Source organism: Rhinolophus ferrumequinum, chromosome 27 (genome assembly GCF_004115265.2).
Source record: "Rhinolophus ferrumequinum isolate MPI-CBG mRhiFer1 chromosome 27, mRhiFer1_v1.p, whole genome shotgun sequence".
Taxonomy (NCBI): domain Eukaryota; kingdom Metazoa; phylum Chordata; class Mammalia; order Chiroptera; family Rhinolophidae; genus Rhinolophus; species Rhinolophus ferrumequinum.
The window spans coordinates 13165062-13191570 of record NC_046310.1 but is presented as its reverse complement, the minus strand read 5'-3'; the positions used below and the strand labels follow the sequence as shown (position 1 = coordinate 13191570).

Genomic DNA, 26509 nt, shown 5'->3' with positions numbered 1-26509 from the left:
GGGAGTTTAGCTGGCTCTGACTTTTGCCAAGGCTGGACCTCGTCCAGGGTCGAAAGGACATGCAACACTGGATCTTTTGGTGATCGCACGCCTTGCTTAGCCACCCAACTCTGCCTCAACAGTGAGTAATCCCTTTGAACGCACCCATAAAACACAGTCATGTTTTGCCCAAAATGCCAACACTTAAGGTAGCAACATTAAGGCACACACTGGGACTGAGAATAAATTGCCGCGCTGACTTCACCGGACCGCTCGAAGGAACCAGGTGTAGATGGATATTGCTACGTCTCTGAAATGCCTTGAATTGGGTCTCCCGACGCACAAAGTGGTCAGTGCGGCTGCACAGGTTATGTTCATGTGGCACCACGCAGAGCACTGACAGCTCAACTTCAGGACACTGAGTGACGGGCTAGTCTCACTTCTAATCCGACGAGCATATTCTGCCAAATCACCTCTCCAAACCCACTAAAAATGTATCGGCGATCAAATACAACTGGATCGATCAGAATACAAAAACAAGACCTGGCACGGGCCCGTCCTACAGGTTTGAAGGTGACTGTAGAGGCAGCAGCTTTTAAATGAAAGCTCTTAATTAAATTTGGGGCTTTTTAAAAAATTTATTTTCCTTTCTATAAGCAGGAATACATTGTACCTGGGCAGATGGCTTATGTTTCACAAATTCTGCAAGGAAATATATATAGTTTGAAATGTCATTTTCTGTTAACATTCTCGTGAAGACTTGTAGCCGAGAGTCCCATAACTCTCTATGTGAAATACGTGAAGTTGCCATAATACGGACAAAAGGTTACTTTCTTTCTCCCTTTGTCCAGGTGCCCAGTGTTGTTTTGGACTCGACTTGAGGAGCGCTCTGCTCATCGACTATAGTTTTCCCTTATTTATAGTGTGACGTTTGCTGCTTTGGCTTGCAGGGCTAGAGTGGCAGCCCTTCTACACACAAATGACTATCTTCAGCATACAGACAAGGAGAGACCTTCACATGTTGGGGTTCAGGCTAAAGTGGAGAACCAGAAATCTACAAAAACTCAATTCATGTTTTTTAAATACTTTATATGGTAAAAATACAGCAAAAATACTTTTTTTGTGTTCAAAGAGGAAAAAATATACTGCTATGGTTATGGTTCTAAGGATGATGGAAGTAGTCTCTGGGTCCTCAGCTGCGCGCTGTCGTGTGACTTCAAACCCCGCTTCTCCAGCTTCAGTCATTTATCAAAGCTAAAATCATACTGCGAAGAGAAGAAAATAGGGTTACTAACGTTTCCTTAGGAATGTCTTACAGTCTGGTGTGGCCAGACTTGTATCCCTAAGGCTGCGCGAGGAACACTCATTTAAGTAAGAGACAATCATTTATACCTAGGAAAGAAAATCTGTATTAGGGCCTCTCCATGCCCCGCGTTTTTCACTGAAAAAAAAAAACAACAAAACCCAGGAACCAGGGTGGGGCTGGGGCATATAACCTAAAACCAAGGCTGGGCTATAGCTTAGGAAACACAGCCCTGTCGTCCTCTAGCCAGATCTCTACACATGCTGTGCCTGTGCCTGGGACCTGGCCTCCCCGTCACCGCCATCAGCCTTGTAAATTCCTGCTCATGCTCACCATCGGCTTGAAGGCACCCCCTGTGGACAGCAGGCCTCAGCCCTGGGGAGGCGCACAGGCTCCTTCTGCAGCTCAGCTTCCTCCCACATGTCCCGGCTTACATTTCCATCCCTGGGCTGTGAGCTCTAATGACACAGTGATCCAGGTGCGTCAGTCACATTCCAGGATAACACCCAAATGCGGCAATACCAGGCTCCCAGCTTTTACAGAGGGATTGTGTGTTGCTGCGTTGTCATCTGCAGCGCCTTACACAGTGTCTGGCACGTACTAGTCACTCAGTAAATACTCTCACATAGTAGTCACTCAGTAAATACTCTATCAAAACCACCAGTTAACATTTCCTTTTACTAGAATCAGCCTTGCTCTGCGGAGATCAAATGATGAAAACACACAGAAATACTTTTACATTACCAACGGTATAAATTGTTTAAAGATTAATTATCCAAATTTAACCATATTGAGTGTACTCAGTGTACAGCACAGATTAATGGTAGTACTAATATTTTTGAAAAAATTTTTTTTAGAGTTTACTATAGGTCAGCACAAACCTAAGTGTTTTACAGGCATTATCTCATTTAGTCCACATCACAATCTGATGAGGTAGGCACTATTATAATCCCATTTTCAGATGAAGAAACTGAGGCACAGAGAGGTTAAGAAACTTGCCCCAGGTCACACAGTGAGTAAGTGGTAGAGCTCAGATTCCCTTAGGCTAGCACTTAACCAAAAAACAAAAGGGACAGATCTAATCTTTAAGGAAAATGGGCACTTTTTTTCCCTTTCATTCTATTTAACAAACCCTGAGTGTATGCCATGTGCAAAGCTCCACGCAAGCTGTGGCAGCAATAGAGAGAAAAGCAGCATAAACTCCCTGCATTAGAAATCTGATAATTTGGAAATAAAACCACTTTTAAACAACAGCAACCAAAAGAGCAAAGTGTTCCAAGGACATCTTCTGAGACCACTCTTTCATCCTGATCCCCTGAGCCATGGGTGATGCCAAGGGGGAAGGGAACAGCAATGTGGCTAAAAGTGACGAGCTGAGGACGGGAGCGGGGAGGAGAGGAAAGACAGAAAAGAAAGGATGCAGCCAGCGAGGAATGCAGCTACTCAGGTGGCCTGTCTTTCACTGAGGTGTAAAGAACCATACCTTAAACCTGCCCCCAAACCGCTTTCTGATTCCTCTCCTCCCCAGTCTTCAGTCTGTCTTCCATTGCTTTAAATTCAGTAACAGAGTAAGACTCTAGTGCATTTTTAAATCCTCAGACTTCGGGTCTACTAAGCAAGATACTGCTCCCTAATCCTACACTTAAGACTCCCAGAAGTGTGGCTGCAGTGGCTGTACCCACAGCGGTCTCGAGAAGTTCCTGTTATCGACACCCAGGGAATGTCCACTCTAGTTTGTCCTCCAACTATGTAAAACCTGGGGGCGGGGGGGGTGGGCAGAAGGGTGAAGAAAGAACAACCTTGAGCTAAGCTGATTCCACTTGCTTTCTGTCTCTTCAGAAACAAATATAAGGGAATGTATATGATGGCAAAGGTACCTTTATATTGTTTAACTTAAAAGTAATAAAAATGAGAATAGGTGTTTTCATTGTGTTAATATTAAATTCTTTGCTCTTTAGTCTTCATCTTTAATACTAGGATTAAAAATTAAGCACATTAGCAGTGACATAGGATATGAGAACCAGAAACTGATACCAGTGTGCTTTTTCTGTCCTAGTCTTTACAAAAAAGCAAATAAATAGTGAAAAGGAAACCATCTCAACTCCACCTTCCATCTAATCTATGCCAGTGGGTGGAATTAGCCCAGCAAAAGGATTTTAGGAAGCCTGCTTATTAAGGCAGAGGCTGAAATGGTTCTGACTTCTAAACTATTTCAGATAAAACAGTTTTTTAACCTGCTATCTCTATACAGTTTCTAATTATTTGGGATTTTCTGAGGGATCAAGGTTTAGTTCAGTACAAGTTTTTCCTAAAGTCCTTATACCTATGTGAAAAATTAAAATTTACCTGGGAAAAAATAGGAATGATCTAATTAAGCTTGGATACAAAGGGTCAGCCTGACTTCTAGCATCTTAAAGATTTAATCATATACATACATGACAATTTTCTTCTCTTCTTTGCTCTATCTATGGGTCTATGATAGGTTAAATAAAAGTGGCATCTCTAAAACATAAGGTAATAAATTTAAGCTTAAAACAAGACTGCATAAGGCTTCCAGTGTCCGACAGCCAATCCTTCATATTAATTCTTACTTCCAATTTGTTGTAACAGACTGATGCGATTTTATCAGACCACTTAGCATGCTGGAGAATTAGCATCATGCCTCCATTCCTTACTGCCAACCTGGATGTAAGCTGTTGAAAGCTGTTGCCAGTGGCCTGGCCTCCCATGAGTGGTACCATCTCCGGTATACATGTGTTGGTACTTATAACAGGCAGCGAGACCTCACAACTGGGTACTAGAGCAGGAAAATAGTAGCGTGTTGACAGCCTCCACAGCTCAGAATAACTAATACCATCGAGTAACTTGTAGGTTAGGCAGAATGCTGATTCAATGACACACATAAAAAATCTACGCAGCCTTAAGAAGTTCACATAATCCCCAAAGGCTCTGCAATGTCAATGCTAAATCCTACAGGACAGTAATATCTCACCCATCAAAAGCAGGCATGTCATCCTGGAAAATACCCAGAGGACTGTAAACTCACCTATAGAGATACATGAAAAAACAGAGCAAGTGGAAACCAAGCTTGATCATGGCTTCTTTCATGTGTGACTTCAGCTGCCCTCGATTGTGTATTTCTGTTGGATCAAACACTCCCATGTTACCACTTGGCACCATAATGAACCTGATAAAAGGATGCACACACATTAGAAGGAAAATCATAGCATATATAGTCAAAAATAACCCGTAGTAATTAACCTTTAAAAGTGAACCAATCGTGGCAGTTTTAAATTCAGACCAAGTATAAACGGGGTATCGTGATGATGTCTCAGGCCACCACGTAGTTTTCCTCTGAAAGACACGATACTGTTAATTTTGGGTGTAATTTTCTGCCCTCTAAAACAAAGAGAGTAACACTCTAGAGAAGGCTATTGATGCCCTGAGACCCTCTTACCCATCTTCTGTAGGAAACTACTGAATTAGTCACACCTACAGCATTTCCATTAGACAAATGACGGGGGCTCCAAAACCAAACCAACTCTACCAAAATCTTACCAAACCAAGTTCTTAGAAGCTTCTTTATCTAAAAAGTTCTACATTATTGAATGCAATTCCCTTCACCTTCACAACATCTTTATAAGGAAGAGTAGTGTCAGATACAATTATTCCCATTTCACAGACAATAAAAAGAGAGATTCTAAGTCCAGAACGGAAACCTCATCTTTGGTCTCCTGCTGATCACTAGATACTATGTCTCAATCTGCATGGTTAATGAGAGCAATTGAAAGAGGAAAACAGAAATGAGTTAAAATAAATGCTACTGTGGTATATAATAAAACTACTCAATAAATGGACAGTTAAGACTCAAAATGCAATGCATGTCTAACTTTACATAACTCTTACAGATTAAATGCAAAATACACAAATAAGAATGTACTTTTGTAGGGGTGGAGGTTTGACCACAATGGGGGAACAGGAACAGGGCTACAGCCAATACAGGAGGTAAAGGTCCCGTAAGCACGCGCCTCATTCCAAAGCCAGACCAATCCAACTCAGGGTCCACAGACTCAGAACAGTCGTCTTTTTAAAAATCTTGATTATACTGTTTAATATACTATGGAGTCTTTTGGGTTCTTCAGGTGACATATAACACTTCATATTTATGTCATATCACTGTGTGTATACCAGTTACACATGACAGCCGTCTTCCTCCTCGATTCCTACGACTAAGGAAATCGGGTTCCTTTGAGAAAAAGAATGAGTTGAAGCGCGTGGGCTTCAATATGCAGACTGTGCATTCGTCCTCCCCTCGCACTCACTGTTCATGACCTGTTGCTGCTTTCACGTCCTAGCGTCTTCGGTTCTTCTTCCTCATTCTTGCCACACACTCAGTTCTCAACTATGACTTCTGTGAAATGCAAATACCTCAGTTCCACAAATCTTAAATTCTCCCCCAAATCCTAACAGCCCATCTCTAACAGAATGTCCAGATTAACAGCTCAACTCAGTCTCAAAGAGTCGCGTCCTTCTCTGACTTCTAGGTTATCAAATGGGCGTGTCACTATTTTCTTGGTGGATCTTAAAAAATTTCTCTTTCTCGGTTCTGACTTCCTCTCTTCGTCATCTTTCATAGGCAGTAGGTCAAACTCTCGTCCACTCTCCCTTCCTAGCACCACTTAAACAGCTGTACCTTTTTCACTGTCACTATCACAACCTTGTCCCAGCACTATATTATCTCACCCCAGTCACTGAACTGGGTTCCACACCTCTGGCTCTTTGCCAACAAATCAATACTATACAACACTTCCAGAAAAATCTTCCTGAAGCATATTTATTTCATGTCAACTTAGCTACTCGAAACACATATGACAAAGAATATATATTATACACACACACACACACACATATGTATATATGGCTAATAAGTACGTTAAAAGATATTCAGTACCATCAGTCACTAGAGAAAGAAATGTAAACCAAAACCACAATGAGATGCCACTTCACACCTAAAAGGATGGCTAAAATAAAAAAGACACATAAGTGTTGGCAAGGATATAGAGAAACTAGAACCCTCATATGGTTGATTGGAATGTAAAATACTACACCTGCTTTTGAACACTCAGGCAGTAGGAGAAATGAAAACATGTCTGCACAAACACATGTATGTGGATGTTCAGAGAACTCTTCATAACAGCCAAAAGGTAGAAACAACTCAAATGCCCGTCAGTTGCAAATGGATCAATAAAATGTTGTATATCCATGCAATGGAATATTATTCAACAATAAATAGGAATGAAGTGCTGAGACATGCCGCAGCATAGATGAACCTTGAAAATACTATGCTAAGTGAAACAAGCCAGTCATAAAAGACCACATATTGATCTCCTTTATATGATACGTCTGTCTAGAACAGATAATGTTAAAGAGACAGAAAGTAGGCTGGGGGTTGCCTAGGGCTGGAGTGGGGGAGGGAATAGGAATGACGACAAACAGGGCTTCTTTTTGGGGTGATGAAAATGTTCTAAAATCAATGAAAATGTTCTGAAAATGTTCTAAAATCGACATGTTTAGAAAATGTTCTAAAATGGTGATGGTTTCTTAAGTCTATGAATGTACTAAAAATATATTGAGTAGAATATTTTAAATAGGTGAACTTCATGCTACTAGTACTGTTTATATAGAGACTCCTAAGACCAACATTCAAGGTTCTCTGTGGCCCATCCCAACTGACATGTCTAGCTTTGTCTGTTACTCCACTCTCAACTGCATGATTTCAACCTCATTACTCCTTAAACATGCCATGTGTATTTGCTCAAGTTTTCCTTTCTACCCCTCCCCTTATCCTTCGCACCCCAGGGTATTCTTGACTCGGTCAAACCTTACCCCTCCTGTGGGGCTCTGCTCAGACACCACTGCCTCCCTGAAACTGTCCCAGCGCCGAGCAATCCAATTCTCCTCCCAACCTGAGCACGCTCGTCACTCATCTGCACCCCTTTCTACCGCCTTAGCCCACCTCTTCTTTCACTGGTTTGTTATTCAGCGTTTTGCCTCTTTGTCCTGTGAGCAGAACCCATTCCATGTATGTCTATGTTCCCGGTCGCATAAATTACAGACATCTGAAAAGGGGAAAGGGTCCATCTGTTGAATTATTTTAACATTTTTAAATAGAAGGTAAATTTGGGACCAGCAGATAGTCAATCTGTCACTGCCATTGTCAGAGCAATAAACACAAATGATCTTTGTCTTTATAATTACAGGAAATGGAATCTATGAACTTTATTGGCCCCCAAATAAAACTTCATAAATGGACTTCCACCACAGTCTGTACTATATACAAAGAAGCCATGGCAAAGCTTGCTCTTCCTCTAGCACATTTTCATTTCTAGTAGAGATGACTGATGGTGTGTCATTTATTTTATGACTGGCATATATTTTATTGGAGAAGAGAAAGCTGTTAAATTTAAAATTCTTTCTTTTTCTTTAAACTGTCCTGTGTTTACAAAACAGTAAACACACTAGACTCACCGATATACATTCCAAGTAGCAACAGGCAAGTTGAGAAGGAATATAAACCAGTGCAATGATACGAGCATTAACACGGTAACAACGGTGTGGCCAATCAGTTCCGGAATTACCCACTGCAAGAGAAGAACAGTATTACGTCTCACTGTTGCATTCTTCCTGACTGTACATGTTATTTGAAGCTAAATCAATGAAGGTACAGGGAACTTCCAAGCTAGTGTTTCAAGGTATTTTTAGACTCAGATGTCCCAGATTTGCATACTGATGTAGCTGCTTACCCCATGCAAATACATTAGAGCTCAGATTAAAAATAATGTACTTATATTTCAGTTATGTTTTATCCCAAGCAAAGGTTCAGATTCATTTACTAAGCAGGTATGAAGGACAATTAGGGGAAAAATAGAGTATTATTTACTTTTATTCTAATATTTATGCTAAAGCCTCTAACTCTCATTTGGGATGATATAGCCATATACATGCTGCCTTTCATGTCAGAATATCAGTCTTAAACATTTTTCAATCTCCAGAATCCTAAGGAAAATCATTTCACATTCACTCATTCGAGCGTGTGTTTCTCTCTCTCTCTCTCTCTCTCTCTCTCTCTCTGTCTCTCTCTCTCTCTCTCTCTCTCACACACACACACACACACACACACACACACAGAGTACTTTAACAGCTCAAAGTTGAACACATACCAGACTCCCAGCCTACTGGCTTCATAGCACCCAGTGCCCTTATCTATACTTTTATTGTTTATTGTGCAATATTCTAGTTCTCATGCATCACTAGCTATTGTCGCAAATTCTCAATTATCAATGGTCGTCTTCTCCTATGAACAGAAATTTTTCTTTTAATAGAAGTTAACAGCTAATATTTATGAAGCCAGAAACTAGTACTTCCCACTTGCAGAAATAAGGAAAGTAAAATTCAGAGAGGTTAAGTAACTCGTCCAAGTTCACACAACTTCTTAATGGCACAACAATACGGTATAATAAGCCCAGGTACACTGGTCCCAGGTTTCTTGCATTTAGATTTTAGACACCTTTTTTGCAAATAAAGAAGAGATTTTCTGGGCCTTGAACCTAATTTGCAACTAAATGAAATTTTTTAATATGTTATATGCGTTTTTTTTTAAATGTGACCAATTTAACATAATGCTTCTAACTGTGAGCTTCCTCCTGGGGTGGAATCCATGCTCTATCCTATTTATTAGCTGTGCAAGCTAGGAAAAGTTACCTATAAAAATTAACATAAAAAAACTGCTTAATTTCATTTTTTTCCTTTGTACATAATTTTTTTTTTAACTTTTACTTAGTTTAAGTGTTTTTCCAGGACCCATCAGCTCCAAGTAGTTGTTTCAATCTAGTTGTGGAGGGCACAGCTCACAGTGGCCCATGTCGGGATCGAACCAGCAACCTTGTTGTTAAGAGCACAGCACTCTAACCAACTTAGGGGATGAGCTAACTGGCCATCCCCTAAAAAAAGTACTTAATTTCAAATTGAAAAAGTAATTTTCTCAGCAGAAGAATCCAGATAATCTTTTCTTTGTATTTAGATTTTTATTTTTATAAAATAAAACCAACAAATACCCATCCAAAATATTGAGAAAACAAGAAATATAAAAAGAAATACAATCCACCCGATCATATACATTCTTTTAAAGATGAGAAAGCCTGAAACTAATATAATGTTATATATAATTATATCTTAATAAAAAATTTTTTAAAGAACTCCCAAAGCACAGCTGATAAACACAAAATCTTTTATTTAACTTTATTCCTATATTAAACCATGTTCTAGAAAATTCAAGAGAGAAAGAGAGAGAGGAAAGAAGGAAGGAGGGAGGGAGAGAAAGGGAGAGAAAGAAAAAAAAGGAAAAGGAAGAAAAGGAGGAATATAGTTTATTAGAAATTTTAACTTTCCAAGTGTATCTTTATTTCCCTCATGGGCCAGAGAAACTTAAGTAGACTGAAGATGTGAAAAGACACATGGGAATGCTTTTTAGGTCCAGCCAAAAGCATCTCTGAGTATTGTATTTTTATATGAACTTTTATCCAGAAAGCTATTCTGTCTGCTCATCTCAAAATGAATCAGGACCAACTGGTTTCTCTGCATCCAGACAAGCTCTGCAATTCACAATAGTCTTGCCAAAGTTCTGACTAGATACTAAAGGTAAAATGGCTTTAAAACAATTCAGCTAATTAATTCCATTTCTCAGCAAGCCACAGAAAGAAGGTTGTCTTTCAAGTCAACAAAAAACAACTGGGCTTTTTTTCTGTGAACAAGGAGGAGGGGGTTTGGACACAGAAGATGAAAACAATTACCCTCACAAGGAACCTTTCCCTAGTCTGAGTAGCAATATCCACTGCAGACAGAGACAAGGAAAAAGCAGAGCAAAGAGACAAAAATTTCAAGTTAGGTCTTCTAGTACAGTTGCATGATCCAAAACATGGCAAAACACAGTTCTAACAAGATTCCAATAAGAGACAACATACACTCGAAAATCAAATCTACATGTTTTTTATCTATAATCATCTCTAACAAAATGGAGAACTGCCTTCGATTCGAGAAAATGAGCAAAGGAATATCTTACCTTGTTTAATTTGGAGCAACATGATCTAGCATTAATGTAATCGCATTCTAAATCAGACAATGTAATTATCTGATGATCAAGATAAGGAATTAGACTTCTTTTATAACAAAGTATTTGTTTTTAAGTTTCAGAAAGCAATCCCAGTTACAAGGCAGAATTAGATTTGACTTGAAAAAATGTAGTTATCTCCTTAAAGCCCACTCACTAGACAACACAATATTCTCTTTTATGTCCGTTCCTTCAACAAATGATTTTCAGTAATCCCCAATGTGACCTATACCAGAACATTCATTCTGAATTCCTCAAATGGCAGTGGCTTTAAGAAATGGAAATTAAGACGTATGAAAACAATTTAAATGTTAAAACCTGGATCCCCAATAGTAGAAAAACTAAATAGAGCATGGTCATGTTAGCAGTGGTTATGTCTCGAAGGTTGGGTTACAAATTATTTGTTTTCTAATACTTTTCTCTATTTCCTAAACTTTCCAGAGTAAACATATATTATATTGGAATTAAGTTAAAAAATGCTTTTTAGTACAAAAATATAAACTCACAAAAATTTGAGGGACAGATAGACATAAATGGAAAAGTCTTCAATTGAATGATTTACTTTAAAATGCTCCATCACCCTCCCCCCAATACTGGGAAAGAAATGAAAAAGAATGGCAAAACAAAGGTGAATGATAGAAACATGGGATTTATTATACTACTCTATACTTTTTTTATTTGAAAATGTCCAACAATACAAGCAAAAAAATCTCAACTCAATGCTTAACATTTCCATACAGATATTCCCGTCATCTCCACACAGCAAAAGTCAAACTCCTAACTTTCTCCGAAAATTGTTTCGCCTCCAATTCGTTTTACTTCTGTCAGTGACACAGCATTGTCTGCCCCGACTTGAAATATGGCAAGTTATTTTTGCTTTCTGTTTTGTATCGCATCATCATCACTAGGTGCGAGCAATCATGTCTTCCTGCTATCACTCACATTAATCCCTCCTTTCATCTGCCCACAATTGGCACTCTATATCAAATCCAGATAAATCTACTCCTTTGTTTCTTACCTCCCCATCGTTCCTGTTTCCAACCCACTCTGCTGATTCATCTTCTTAATACACCACTCTGTCAACATTTTTCAATGGCTCCCTATTACTGCCGAGAGGATGAAAGTGAAAGTTCTCCCCTCCTTAACACTGAAACCCTCCAAAATCTTATCTAATCCAGCCTTTCCCACCTGACCTTCTACTACTACCCAAATCGACCATATGTCCAGATGGTCTATTCCTTACCCCATCACCCAGAAATGCCACGATATACCTGTCTCTGCACCTTTGCTCTTGCCTGTGTGTGACTATGAATAGCCACCCCTTTCTTTCTCTGCAGGTTTTCTTCACTGTTCAAAGTCCAGAAAAACTCCTATCCCTACAGAACATCTACCCTGCACATTTTCCACCTCTTGGCTCTATTAAGCTAGTGCGAAGGCAAAAATATAGTAATACAATATGCTGAATTTCATTAAAACACACCCTAAATGTACCTTCATCTCTAAGTCAAATATTTCACCTAACAGTTTTGTATGTATATGAATTGGCATAAGCCAAGGCTATTGTTAAATTATCAAGCCTAGTTTTCCAAACTGCAAAAAGAGAAACCCAGGTTTCATTTCTGAGTGTCAGCTCCAGTTCCTTATGTCACAAGAGGGATTCAAAACTTAGTCAAGTGATGCTGCCCTTTCCGTCAGTTCCCCAGACCTCATAAAACTCGGGGTTCTCAATAGCTCAACTGGGGAAGAGGGAGAGGCAGAGCAATAGTTACTGAATACTGGCACTGCTAGGTGCCTAACTCATGTTCTCATTGTAGCTGGTAACTAAACATTTCCCCCCATTTTAGAGATAAGAAAATGAAGGCTTGAAGGGGTGAAGTAATGTGCATAGCAAATATCTAGCTATGCAAGGAGTCCTGATTTCAAATTTTGTCTCCCACTACAACAGGCCGCCTCTTCATACCAAAGTCTGAAGCCACACTAAAAACATACACTGTCCAAACTATCCTAAAGCCAGGATGCTCTGGCGAACAAAAAACTTTAATTCGATCAGCAAGGGGCACCTGTGATTTTCAAGGAAAGAAGGAAAAAAATCAGTTTCTCGTGCGTTTTTTCCTAGCTTATATTTAATTACTTAAATGGATTGTGGAACATTGGGCGACAACTGAGACTAGATGCTCACTCAAGAATAGGGAACAGGTGTAATCCACACGGATTCTAGATTCCTAGGTTTAACAACCGCTTATTGGTCCAAAAAATACAACTGGAATACTGTAACATGAAAAGCTATATAAACCCTGAAGTTTTAAAAATGGGCAGACCTAGAAGTCTCAAAGTTAAGAAACGACTGGGAAGTAAATCACGTGTACAGTTACTAAATTCACAAATCTGCAACCGCCGGGGGCAAAGGAACCAGTTGCAGGGAGTTTTTTAAAAATAAATCTTTCCCAACACTCCCCCCAAAACGGCATCGTGAAGGAGGCACTTGGCCGTTTTATGAAATGAGTCAACTCCTGCAAGAGAAAGGTCCCTACAAGTTCCAACACCTGGAAGAACAAAGGGGCGGGCGGCGGGGGTGTTGCCCAGAAATGTCAAGAGGCTGCAAATCACTACCGCTCGTCCCACCACCAGGCTGCCCACAAGCGACCACCCCCGGGACGAAGGCAGTCGCTCTCGGGGACGCTGCATCCGACAAAGAGCCGGCCCAGGGGGTCTCCAAGAAAAACCGCGAGTCTTGTTCTCTCTCGAGCCAAAAGGGAGGCACACCGCGACCCCTCTCCCCTGACCACAAGGGAGGCCAAGAGCCTGCGCCGATCAATGCAGGCCGAGTCCGGGCATCGGGGGCGAGCGGCGGCGGTGGGCAGGCCGGGAGCGCCGGGAGAGGCCCGCTCGGACCCTGGGTGAGGGGCGGCCGGCAGCCTGGGCAGGGCTCGCGAGGCAAAGGAGGGCAGCTGGGGCTCCGGGCTCGCCACACCGGTCCCGGCGGCCCGCACCCAGGGACCCGGCGCCGGCCGCCTCCCTCGCTCCCACGCACCTGCCCTGGTCCCCACCCGGGCCCAGCCCCAACCCCAGCCCCAGCCCCGTCCCTCCGGCGACCGGCCCCAGGGCGGCCTCCGCCCGCTTCAGACAAGGATACGAAGTACACCGAGAGGAAGATGAGCGCGCAACAGTCGAGGAGAGAGAAGACGAACACCACCGCCTCCATCCTCCAGCGCGGCCGCTCCTTCCGTCAAACCGGCTCGAGTGCCCCAACCCGCCCCGACCCTGATACGCCCTCACCCCAGCTTATTCAGCCGTGTAGTCCGCTCCGCGGAGGCACGGCATGCTGGGAGTTGTAGTCCACTACAACTCCGTGATGCTGATGCATGCTGGGAAATGTAGTTCATCAGTACGAATACCTATCAAAGAGGTGCTCAAGGCCTCTACATCTGATTATTTCCAGAAAATGTGACAAACAAGTATTTACTAAACGCTTGTAATCTGCTGGATACCCAGTTTCTTTGCCATGTGCGAAATTTTCAGCACTGGACCCACTGGATCCCGAGTTAGGAACCATCGAGAGGTTTTCACCCCAAAGCACAAATCTAACCTCAACAACCCTGTCTTCACAGTTGAGACTCGCCCTTCCAGATCAGTTTCTCTAGAAATTTCATAATCTCTTGCTTATTCTCTGTTACAGCAATGTTTCTCTCCACTGTAGATTTTAAGATCTTTTTAAATTAAACACGCTGTCTTACTCATCCATTCATTTAATACATATTTACTGACTCTACCCCTACTATATGCCAAGAAATGCTCTCGACTCCAGAGATAAAGAAATGAGCAAGGCTAACAAGATGCTGCTCTCACTGGGTGGGTGGGAGGAATAGGCAACAAAATAGCAACTAAATACAGAAAAAAAAAGATTATTTCAAAGGGTTATAAGCTCAGTAAGAAAATTATATCAGAGTCATACATTCATTCATTCAACCAATATTTTCTGAGCAGCTAGTATACGGTAGGTGCTGGACCTTAGAGATGCATGATGAAGAAGAGAAAAAGGTCCCTGTATTCCTGTAGCTTACATTACAGTGAAGGAGACAAGACACTAAAAAATAATAATATAATAATAATAATAAATATATTAATGACAGGTAGTTTAAGTACTTTGCAGAGGGAAACATTTGGAGACTGAGGGATCAGAAAAGGCCAGGCTGGAACAGACATTTAAGCTGAAATCTAAATAGCTACATGAAGATTTGCAGGCAGAGTGTTTCGGACAGTGGGAACAGTGATTGCAAAGACCCAACTGTTCATAGAAACTTGGTGTGTTTAAGGAACAGAGAAAAAAACCCATGTGGCTGAAGTACAATGAATAAGGGTGAGAGAGTTTGAGAAGGAGGTCTGAGGTGGGCAGGGCAAGGTCACAAGAGCTTGTGGACCCCTAGTAAAGAGTCTGACTTTTATTGTAATATGATGATAAACCACTGGAAAGTTTTAAGTATAAATGTACCTTGATCTGATTTACATTTTTAAAATATCCTTCTGTTTGGTGCACTGAATGTGCGAAAGGAAGACAAGTTTGTCTGCAAGGAGACCACACAGGAGAGAAGAGGATGAATAGGAGAATTAGTAAGAAGGAAAAACCAACCGGATTTGTCTGACACACACGGCATAGGTTCATGGGATCATAAAGGGTTCATAGGTTAAAGCTAGATGACTGTTAACAGATTATTTATAAACCAGCTATCGTTACACTCCCACTGCACCTTGTACATACCTCTAGCACTCATCACACTGTCTTCATTACATGCCTAGCCAGCGATGCCTTAGATTATGTTTGACTAAGAAATGACCCAGACTGAGTATAAGGAGAAATTTTATTAAAATTAGTTCCGATTTCATTAAGAACAAAACTATAAAACTCCTAAAAAAACATATAGGAAAGTTTCATGATATTGGATTTGGCAGTAATTTCTTGTATATGACACAAAAAAAGTACTGGCCACAAAAACAAAAATAGACTACATCAAACTTAAAAACTTCTATGCATCAAGGGAAACAACAGTAAAAAGGTAACCAATGGAATGGGAGAAAATATTTGAAACCATATGTCTGATAAGAGATTAACATCCAGAATATATACAAAAACTCTTACAATTCAACAACCCCCCAAAAAAATCCCCAAATAAGCTAATTACAAAATGGGCAAATATTCGAATAGACATTTCTACAAAGAAAATATACAAAAAGCCCACCAGCACATGAAAAGGTACTCAATATCATTAATCATTAGAGAAAGGCAACTCAAAACCACAATGATCGTGGATATTAACTAGACTTACTGTGGTGATCATTTCACAATATATGCAAACTGTTATATGTCAATTATATTTCAACAAAATAAAATACAACTATTAACACATAAAAACTATAATTATAAATTGGTTGATAAACACAACGTATAAAGATGTAAAATGAGATAATAACAATGGAATGAGAGAGACAAACCTATAGATAACATATAGTAACAAAGTTTTTGTATAAACTAAGATGATATTAATTCAAACTAGATTGTTATAAATTTTTAATTATAATTCCCAAGGAAATCTTTAAGACATTAATTGTAAGGAAATATAAATCAAAATCACAATGAGATCCCATTTTACACCCACTAGGATGGCTGTAATTAAAAAAACTAAAAGACAAAACATAAGTCTTGGGGAGAACAGAGAAAAATTGGAACCTTCACACATTCCTGGTGGGAATGTAAAACGGCACAGCTGCTGTGGAAAACAGCTTGGTTGTTCTTCAGAAAGTTAAACATGTGATAACATGACCCAGCAATCCCACTCTTAGGTATATACCAAAGAACTGAAATCGTAATTCACAGAAAAACGTGTACACAAATATTCACAGCAGCCTTATTCTTAAGAGCCAAAAAGAGGAAATCACCCTAATGTCAATCAACTGATGAACTGATAAATAAAATGTAATGTATCCATACAATGGAATATTATTCAACCATAAACAGGAGTGAAATTCCAATACGTGCTACAACTGGATAAATCTTGGAAAGAAACTAGGCTAAGTGAAAGAAGCCAAACACAAAAGGTCACGTGTTGTATAATTCCATTCATATGAAATGTCTATAATAGGCAAAACCAAAGAGACAAAAAGTAGCTCAGTGTTACCCAGGGCCTGGAAAAAGGGGGGAATTGTGAGTGACAGCTTAATGGGCATGGGGTTTCCTTTGCGGCTGATTAATATGTTTTCAAACTGTATAATGGTGATATTTGCATAACACTGTAAATGTACTAAAAGCCACTGAATTTTATACTGTAAAATGGATAAAATGGTGAATTTTGTTATGTAAATTTTACTCAATGTAAAAAATAATCGAATTAGCCACCTAAAAAGAATACATTTTATTATAGATAAATGATACCTTGATAGAGTGTTTTTAAAAAAAGAATGATGACACTGAGTTCTTATTCAAGAACCTTTGTCTCTTCTTGGCCATTTGTTTTTTAACATTAATCTTAGACTTGACTTCTAAAATTCCTTCAAATAACTTACGCTCACTCAAATTAATGTTGGTTGTAAATAGTAGAAACCTCAAATAATGGTGATTTCAACAAGAAAGTGTATTTTTCTCTTTCTGTTCCCAGAATAGGTCAATTTCTTTTCTGCGTACACTTGCTCTCTTCCTAAAACTCTCTTCCAGCACAACCAGTTCCCCTTGTCCTTAAGGTCCTTACATATCACATTCTCAGAAAGGCTTTCCCTGACTACTCAGAGGGAGGTAGGCTCCCTTTGTTATTCTCTATCACAGTCCCCTGATTATTTACTTTACTCATTTACTTAGCTATTATTCACTGAACACCTTCTGTATGAAAGGTGCTATGTTGAGGGCTATGACAGCCTCATGCTTTCTCATTATTGCAATTATGTATTTATTGTTTTGCCAGTCCATTGCCTGTCCCTCTCACTAGAAGGTAAGTTCCAAGACCCTATCTGTTTAAACACCACTATATCCTCTGACTTTAGCATAGTAACTGGCATGTAGTACACAATAAACATTTGTAGATTGAATGCATAAAACATCAGATCAATGTATTTTTTTCATTCTATTCAAGATTAGGGACATGAATGAGGCAGTCACCTCTCAGGAAGACAAACTTGATTAGAAAGCTGAATTATTAGCCTTTACCAGATAAAATAAATCAAAGATTCTTTTTTCTTAACCTCAGAAAACATGGATATAGACTCAGTCTCCGGCTCCTAGCTAGCAGGAAAACTCCCTTTTGAACCCAATAAGGAATGTCTGCCATGCAGACACTATCACCTTTCTCTCCATGTTCCTATTTTACACAGTGTGACTATGGAATTTATTGCCCAAACTGGAACCTTTTTAAGAGACAAAGGTGAGAAACTGAATATACAAATGAGCAATGGCCAGATTATATACACAAAAACAGAACTCTTCCTTATAGTCTGCAGCAACCAGCCCAGGAAGCCAGTCTACTATCTACCAGTCAGACCACTGCAATAGGAAGTCAGACCACTATCTCTAGCAAACAATCCAGAAAGCCAAACAAGAAATGCTGTAACAATTGGCCCTAAATGGCCAGGACTCCATTAATAACTGACAGCTTCCCTAACTTTTGTCCCTGTTCTTCCAACTTAGAACCAACCAGAGAATGCCAAATATGCTCCCCTAACTAGTCTCATAGGATACCCTGCTTCTGGTTAAACCACCTACAGCCCCCTCATGCCAACAGCCTTCAATTCAGGGCATACCTGAAGCCTTCCCTTGTTTAGTTATTAAGCTGTCCCATTTCTCTGCTTGTCTTTGAGTCTGTGCTAAAATGCAAGCGATGGTGGCTGACTCCCTTGCTATTGAGAGCTCTGAATAGTCCCTGCCTATGCTCGTTTAGGTCATTTTCATTAATTTCCACAAAGAGGATACTATTAATAACTATGCTGGAAAAAGAGGCAAAAATTGGGATTGTCCTGAGTAAATTGGGACAGAGGTCACCCTAACTATGAAGCACAATTAGACAAGAGGGTAGTGAGATACAAAGTTTGGAAGGGCAAAGTGTGAGGAACAGAAGGTGAAATGTGCCACTGCCACTAGGTGGGGTTGCACCATTAAAGAATGGAGGACATTTTTATTACTGCAGGAAGTTCTTGAGAGGTATATGCACTCAGGTTACTATTCAGTAATATTTTTGGTTTAGATGTGTGGTAAAATCTGTAAAATCTGAACACTGTAAAAATTTTACACTAATGTAAAATTGTCATCAGAGCAATAATTACTGGAAATAACCAATGGAAAAATGGTCAAGCAGATCAATATTGATATCTAGTATTAACAATCATTGCCTACGGCACCTGATACAGTCAAGAGGTGAAAAGCACACTCCTTGCCCTTAAAAATGGTGTCATTCTAGAGTACTTCACGTCTGTATGGGTTACATAATTTGCAGGGCCCAGTGCAAAATTAAAATAAGGGGCAACTTGTTCAAAAAGTACTATTAAGAATTTCCAACTTTTGAGCAATATAGCAATGCCTGAGTCAACTTGCAGTTTTAAAACAGACCAATAAAGTGAAGAGAAAATTAATAAAGAAAAACCCAAGTTCAGCCAAAAAAAAAAAAAAAAGGAATTTCAAGATGGCAACAGCAGCACATCAACCCATGTGTGGGGCCCTCTGAGCACAAAGCCCTTTGCAACTGCACAGACTGCACCCCCATGAAGCCAACCCTAAATGTAGAATAGTATTCTATGACAAATTATAGACGAATAAACAATGCTGCTTGGTGTATATTGTGATGCTGCTGGCCCTTCAACCCATTTTCATTCTTTGGAGGACATTTGCCATGCATGGCATTACATTTCATTTAAAAAGTTACTGGGCATCAACTATATTTGTGCTATTTGCTATAGGGAATCTTTGCTAAAGTTACATATAATTAAATGCATACTTAATCTAATAAAAAAAGGTGTCATAAAAAGTTATAATTATAATTCTTTCGCTTTTCCCCACAAGACCCAAGGGCAGGGCAGGGAATGAAACTGGTAGGTATTCAATAAATACTACTTGTTGAATGAATGAGAGAAGGGTTCAATGGGTGGAGATTTTGACAAAGGGAATTATTAGGAAAGGCTGCTAGGCAGATGATTAGCGAGGATTCTGGCCGGGAAGGGCATTGTACACAAGAGGAAATGCCAGTGGAAGCAAAGCGCTGCGTATGATTTATTTGATTATCATTACCTTTCAGTAGAACTGTAAGCCCCACAGAAGCAGGAACCTTTCCTGTTTCTTCATAGCTGTACCCGGTGCCTGTGAAATAGTAAGCCTTCGGTAAATACTCATTAACTGAGTAAATGCCAGGAGTGCCACTTAACTAAAAGCAGAGTGCATATATAGTGAACAAGTAGATGAAGTTGGAGCCACGCTGACCAATGTTTTGAATATCACAGTGAGAATTTATACTTTATTCGGTGTTCAGATAAGAACCATTGAAAAAAGCAGTGATACAATCTGAACTCTAATCTGAAAATAAGTCAGCAGTATCCTGAGTAAGAAGACAGTTATCTGTTAACATCTCACCACCTTCTCTTAATTCCATCTCTCCTCTCCTCCCCTCTTCACACCTCAATACACTACTTAGGCCGCACCTAATATTGTCACAAACCAAGTAAGACCTCAAATAAGAATATTGAAAACACAAAACAAGCAAGCAAACAGGAACTAAAGCCGGTAACTTTTTCCTTTTTTTTTTTTTTGATTAATGACAATTGTCTCTTAATGACAAGTGTCTTCTTAACTGCACAATAAACTTATAAACTACTTGGGGTCAAATACATGTTTAATAAAATTATGGGCAGTGTCTAGGCCAAGATGTAGGTTGGACTGAATGTACTCCACAAATCACCTGTCGAAGATGGCATAAGATCAAATGATTCCCAAATGCAACAGACGGTTTAGTTATCTGGATAAACCAGTCTTTCCTTGTCTTTTGACACCCAACCCCTTGGACGACCTCAAGATCATGGGTAATTAGAAGGGAAAGCCAGTAGCAGGGTGACGATGTGTTTTTACCCAGGTTTAATCGTCTCAAGAATCTACAGCTTTGGGTTTTGTTAAGATTCTAGGCCAAGACTAACTTTGCATCCGAATGCGGTGTGGCTGGAAAGGCTGGAATAAGAAAAACCAAAAGCAAGTTTACCAACAGACACCGGTGACAGAGCCCCAGCAGGAACCTCCCCGCGGCTTCGCATGCACGTGTCCACACAGTTGGGAACAATAAAGTTGAGCTTGTTCAAAGGGGTCCTTGTCATCCAGGGCCTGTTGGACGAGCCTGCAAAGAAAGACTCCTAGAAACTCCCTGGTGCTTTCAAGTCTGCTCCTTGTTCTCGGTAGTTTTTTTTGTACCTCACTCGCGGTACAAAAGTGCCACGGGAACGGTGTGGGCCAGCCCGGGTGGGACGCATTTCGGGTGCGTCTGGCCCGGCGATCGCCGCGGGCAGCCTCGGGGAGGCCCCCGGTTCCCGTGGAGCCGGCGGCCCCGGCTGTGGAAGCGGAGAGCGGCGGGATGAAGCCCAGGCCCTCACGGTTCGTGGATAATAAGCTGAAGCAGCGAGTCATGCAGGTATGTAGTCAGCACGGCCGGGCCTCACCGCGGTTCGCCGCCCACGGGCACTTTCTTAGGGCGGCTCCCACGTCGAACTCGACTAGCCGCCCGCCCTCGTCTGGGTCCCGGCGCGGACCTGTTGACAACCGTGCTTCTCTGCAGGTGGTACAGGGCCTTCCCTCCCCACTGTGGGGCGGAGTTTCGGGGAGCCCGGGACCGTGGGAGGGTGCAGCGTGTGGGCCTCAGCGCAGACCCGTCAGGAGAGTGGACATACCTAGGAGTTAAAATCTTCCTGTCTCCTGCAGTTAGGACAGACAGGGCCTCAAACGCCCGCGTTGTACGGGGCGCTTTGGGGGTCACAAACGATGCATTGAGGTCCGTTCTCTAGGGGTCAACTTGGGACACAGTAAAAACAGGTAGTGGGGCTCTGGCTTTGTCACAAGCACGTCACCTGAGGTTTTTGCATTTTCATACTCAGTAGAAAGCAGTGTGTGGTAAATGGCTCGGAATGGGACAGTCAGCAAGCAACGTTATTTAGGAGGAGGGAGAGTTGTTTTCTTTACGTTAGACTTTGGGAGCTGAATACGTTTCTTGTTTTTCTTTTACATTACCTGCCGCTAAACAGTCTCCGTTTTGGAACCGTCTCTTCCTGCCGGTCATTCAATGTTGGAAGTGCCCTGAGCCGCCTCTGCTCTTACCCTCTTTATCCTCATACTCTTCTCTCACTTGTATGTGTTCACACTAGGTGGTCTCGTCCAGTCTAATGCCTTGAAATACTACGTATTCGTGATTTCTAGATTTGTATCTCCAGCGCTGATTTTATCTTGAATTCCAGATTGATCTATCCAACTGCCTACTCAACGTCTCTGGAGTGCCTGACAGGTACCTTCAGCTGAACGTATGCAAACTGAACTTAGGGTAGTCTCCTCCAAATCTGTCTTCCTTAGTGTTCTCTATTTCAGTACATAACACCGCCGTCCATCCGTCTGTTAAAGCCAAAAACCGTAAGAATCATTCTGACTCCTTTCTTCTGCTTCCTGCAACCCATTAATTGCAATCTATTTGGCTGTACTCTCAAAATAGACTCCATACCCAAGCCCTTTTTACCATCTACTTCCCCAGCTGTCCTATCCCAACTACCATCTCCTTATTAGACTATTGCAGTAGCCTCCTAACTTGTGTCTCTGACTCTAGTTTTACCTAAAGTCTATTCCCCAGGGAGACCCTTTTAAAGGGGAAATTGGAGTTTGCCAGGGCCCTGCCCCACTCACTTCAATGGCTTCTCAAGACATCCGGAGTAAAACCCACTCTAAAAAGCCCTATATATTTTGGCCCCGTCTACATTTTTGCCTTTTTGATTTTTTTCCTTTTTCTCTCTGCCTTATTTGCACTGTCCCAACCACACAGACCTTTTCAAAACATGCCAAGCTCAGGACTTTTGCTCTTGCAGTTCACTGTCTCTGAATTATTCTTCCTCTGATGTTCCCACAGCTTGCTTTTTCCCTTTATTCAGGTCTCGAAGCAGTGGCTACTAATGGCTGAATCCACTGGCTTCTTCTCAGTTCTTTCCACACTTGACTGCTCTTCAGCCTTTGATGTTAGTGGTTTTCCTCTATTGCTTTTACTCTGGTTCAGTATAAAAGTAATGGGTTCTTGTGGTTTAAAATAAAAGGAACAGAGGACATAAAATGAAAAGAAAGAATTCCTTTCGTCTCTACTCCACGTCTTCAGAGGTATCTACATATTACATCTTTCTTAAAACTTTGTATGCGTATATGCACTTATATGTGTATTCACTTGAAAAAAAAATCACACAGATGGGCACATCTGCATCTATTCTGCCTGCTTTTTTTTTCACTTGGTGGTATATTTCAGGCATCTTCCACAAGTAGAACGTTTGCTCCTTCTAACTAGCATATTAGTTATCTCTTGCTGCTTACAAATTACCCCAAAATTTAGCAGATTAAAGTGGTTTCATTTCGCTTTTTTCTTTTTTTTTTTTTAAAACTAAAGTTTATTGGGGTGACAACTGTTAGTAAAGTTAGTAAAGATTTCAGGTGTACAATTCTGTAATACATCATCTATGCATCACATTATGTGTTCACCACCCAGAGTCAGTTCTCTTTCCATCACCATATATCAGAGTGGTTTCATTTCTGTCACCACAAAGGAGCTTTTTGACTTGCAGTGGGTTTGAGATATATACGAATATATATAATTCAAAATTAACTGTAGTAAATGACGTCATGTTGTACAACTCCAGAGAAGGGGAAGGTTGAGTACAACAGTCCGGCTTTGGATACCTAGCCTCTTGTCACGGAGGCATTTATGCAGAGACCTTATGCAGAGGCATTTATGCAGGGATTCTTGAGAAGAAATTGCTCTGTCAAGAGCGGGGGGGTCTTGGACTGGATAACTAGCACATATTGAAACATGGAAGTTGATAGACATGCCAGATTTGAAACTTGGCCCAATAACGCACTCGTATGTGCTTCTGGGCAAGTAATTAACTTTTTAAAGCCTACCTACATCTATCTCATAGGATGATGAGTACTAACAGAGACAAAGCTTCACTTCAGCAACTTGGGGACAAATTAAAAGTCCTAAACTGGAAGAAAAAATAATAATAAAAGAGACAATATGGAAAGGGCCCTTAGAACAGGTTCACAGGGCTCTTATTAGTTTGTCAGTAATTTTTCCATGGTGTGCCTAGGCCAAAAAGTAATACTCAGGAGGTCTATTTATTAAGTAGTTAGGTTCAAGCAACGTAGTGACTATTTAGTTCAAGTAACTTAGTAGTTTTTTCCAAAAGTAATATATAAAAATCAGAGAAAAATAAATATACTTGTATTCCATTCTTAAAAAACCACAACTCCTTACTAGTAGGATTTGTGTGCTTCTTGCACACTACACCTTCTCAGACCTTGCAAACAGATTGACAGTGCCACTCATATCCTGTTCCACATTGATTTTTACAAAGGATTTGCTTTTTATTACAGCAACTGCTGAAAACCCAGTTTTGCAAAAAATGTGACCTCATCAAAAGGTGGTTTAGTATTGAAACCATGAATTATCTCAGGTTGTTCTTCCTGCAGTGTTGGGCAGATGTCAAATATTACTGTGTTCCCTCAAATTTAAAATATCCCGTGGTGCCCTTGGGAGTTTAGTGCTTTGTTCTGGGGTGTTTGGGAACCTAGAATATAGTAAGCTCTCCCTACCTTACAGCTGCTATTCTAGTTGTTGTTTTTGTGTTGTCATAGTAATTAATAATTATTAAATTCTCTGATTCCAGAATTGATCATTATTTGGTGATTTTTATTTATGTTTCTGGTATGCTCTATGAATGAAGAGTTTACATTAAAGGCAGACCGTCCCTGACTTAAGATTTTCCGATGTCAACGATAGCGTGAAAGTGATACGCATTCAGTAGAAACTATACTTTGAATTTTCAATTGTAATCTTTTCTCGAGGTAGGGACATGCTGTAAGATAGTCTCTTGTGATGGTGGGCAGTGACAGTGAGCCAGAGCTGCCAGTCAGCCACGTGATCACGAGGGTAAACAGCAGGTACTCTGCAGTGTATTCATTGTGTTAGGTGATTTTGCCCAACTGCAGGCTAATAAGAGTCTTCTGAGCACATTTAAGGTAGGCTCTGCTAAGCTACGATGTTCAGTAGGCTTGGTGTATTAAATGCATTTTTGACTTAACAACATTTTCAACTTAACAGTGGGTTTATCAGAACATAACACTGTTGTAAATCTAGGAACATCTGTACAACATGTTTGAATAGCTCAATCTCTTATTTGTCAATTAAAATCACGGAGTTTGAAATACCGGGTGTTTTATATTTATCATGTTTTCTGTTTTAGTATCTCACCAGTAACAGATGTGGCAAATATGTGGACACCGGAGTCTTAGCATCTGATTTACAAAGAATGTACAGGTAAAGAAATGTAGTGTCTAGATTCTTGGGTTTTTTTCGTACCATTTTTAAAGTTTCCATCCTGCCTAAATTTCCATGTGAATAAATAGCTGCTGGCATTAGTTCACCTGTCCCTAAATTTGGAATGCAGTTCAATTATACAAACATTTATCAAGCACCTGTTATGTGCAAGGAGCTGTCCTTGTTATAAGGGGAAAGAATAGCTATGTCTTATCTTTCAGTACCTTATAGTCCGGTCAGGAATATTAGTTCTTTTCCTGCTTCTTTAAAAAATTAAAACCATCAGGTATGATCTCCCTCAGCTTCATGACTCTCTATCTAGAAATGTATCACTTCATTTAGTCTTTCCACTAAAGATTAAATTCTTTTCTTGAGCTTCTAATCCCACCTCTTCTGATACCTTGCATCATTAATTACCCCTTCATGGTCTATTTCATGTCTCTGTTTTCTTCCCCTTAGATTGCATATTAGTTTGCTAGGACTGTCATTAAAAAGTACCACAGACTGGTGGCTTCAACAACATAAATTTAGTTCCTCATAGTTGTCGAGCCTAGAAGTCCAAGATCAAGGCGTTGGCAGGATCGGTTTCTTTCGAGGTCTCTCCTTGGCTTATAGATGGCTGTCTTCTCCCTGTGTCTTCTTCACACGGTCTTTCCTCTGTGGGTGTCTGTATCCTAACTAGTCATACTGGAGTAGAGCCCACCCATATGACCTCATTTTACCTCAGTTACATCCTTAAAGGTCCTGTCTCTAAATACAGTCACATTCTGAGGTACTAAGGGTTAGGACATCAATATAGGAATTTTGGAGGACACAATTCAGCTCATAACATTCTGCCTTCTTGTCCCCCCAAACTCATGTTCTTCTCACTTACAAATACCCTCACTTTATCCTAGCAGCTCCAGAAGTATTAACCCATTTCAGTGTCAACGCTAAATCCAAAATTGCATCTAAATCTCATCTAACTCAGATATGGGTGTAACTGGAGGTATGATTCATCCCGAGGCAGAATTCCTCTCCAGCTGCAAACCTGTGAAACCAGACAAGTCACCTGCTTCCAAATTACAATGGTGAGACAGGCATAGGATAGGCATTCTCATTCCAAAAGGGAAAATCGGAAAGAAGAGAGGGGTCATGGTCTCAAGCAAGTCTGAAACCTAGCAGGGCAAATTCCACTAGACTTCAGGAATGACTTTGGCTCAGTGACCTGCCCTGTGGGCTCACTAGGATGGCTGCCCTGTCCTTTGGAACTAAGGAGGAGACAGTGCCACTCCCCAGGCCTGTGCCCCCTGGGCCCGTGGTAGCAGTGGCAGACCTGCCAACCTCAGCCTCCTTCACAGTCATTCTTCCCTTTTCTTTTCGCAGTGATTCATGTTCATAGCTGAATAGCCTTTAGGCCTGTCCTGTAGAATCCCAGAAGTGCAGCAGCCTTCTTTCATTTCATCCATCTCTTTTCCCTTCGGTACAAGCAGGCATTGTTTCTGATGCTATAACCCCATT

At 40.6% G+C, this 26509-nt stretch overlaps 2 protein-coding genes across 7 annotated transcripts in view; one reads left to right on the top strand and one right to left on the bottom strand.

The window, feature by feature from the left end:
* Positions 1-732: 732 nt before the first annotated feature.
* CNIH4 (cornichon family AMPA receptor auxiliary protein 4) lies at positions 733-20793 on the bottom strand. 3 transcript variants are annotated; one of them, XM_033099601.1, is made up of 5 exons: positions 20663-20793; positions 19705-19773; positions 7811-7923; positions 4329-4469; positions 733-1244 (listed from the first exon to the last, which is right to left on the bottom strand). In XM_033099601.1, exons 3-5 carry the CDS (start codon positions 7876-7878, stop codon positions 1217-1219), a joined length of 237 nt encoding a protein of 78 aa, XP_032955492.1. In that variant the 5' UTR covers positions 7879-7923; positions 19705-19773; positions 20663-20793; the 3' UTR covers positions 733-1216. The 3 variants fall into 3 exon arrangements, with proteins under 3 accessions (XP_032955492.1, XP_032955491.1, XP_032955493.1); XM_033099600.1 differs by lacking the exons at positions 19705-19773; positions 20663-20793 and adding exons at positions 10401-10469; positions 13582-13738 and having other exon boundaries at positions 1048-1244; XM_033099602.1 differs by lacking the exons at positions 733-1244; positions 19705-19773; positions 20663-20793 and adding exons at positions 10401-10469; positions 13582-13742 and having other exon boundaries at positions 4329-4422.
* Positions 20794-20969: 176 nt separating this feature from the next.
* NVL (nuclear VCP like) overlaps positions 20970-26509 on the top strand; it is an 84432-nt gene continuing 78892 nt past the window's right edge. For 2 of the 4 annotated variants that reach the window (XR_004422254.1, XM_033099597.1), the window contains exons 1-2: positions 20970-21085; positions 24936-25009. Coding sequence is in view for 2 of the 4 variants with exons in the window: in XM_033099597.1 (XP_032955488.1) it covers positions 21029-21085; positions 24936-25009 (131 nt within the window). In the remaining 2 variants the exon portion in view is untranslated. Of the gene's footprint in view, positions 21086-21107; positions 21230-24935; positions 25010-26509 lie in introns of those variants that run through there. The other 2 variants (XM_033099599.1, XM_033099598.1) reach the window with 2 other exon arrangements.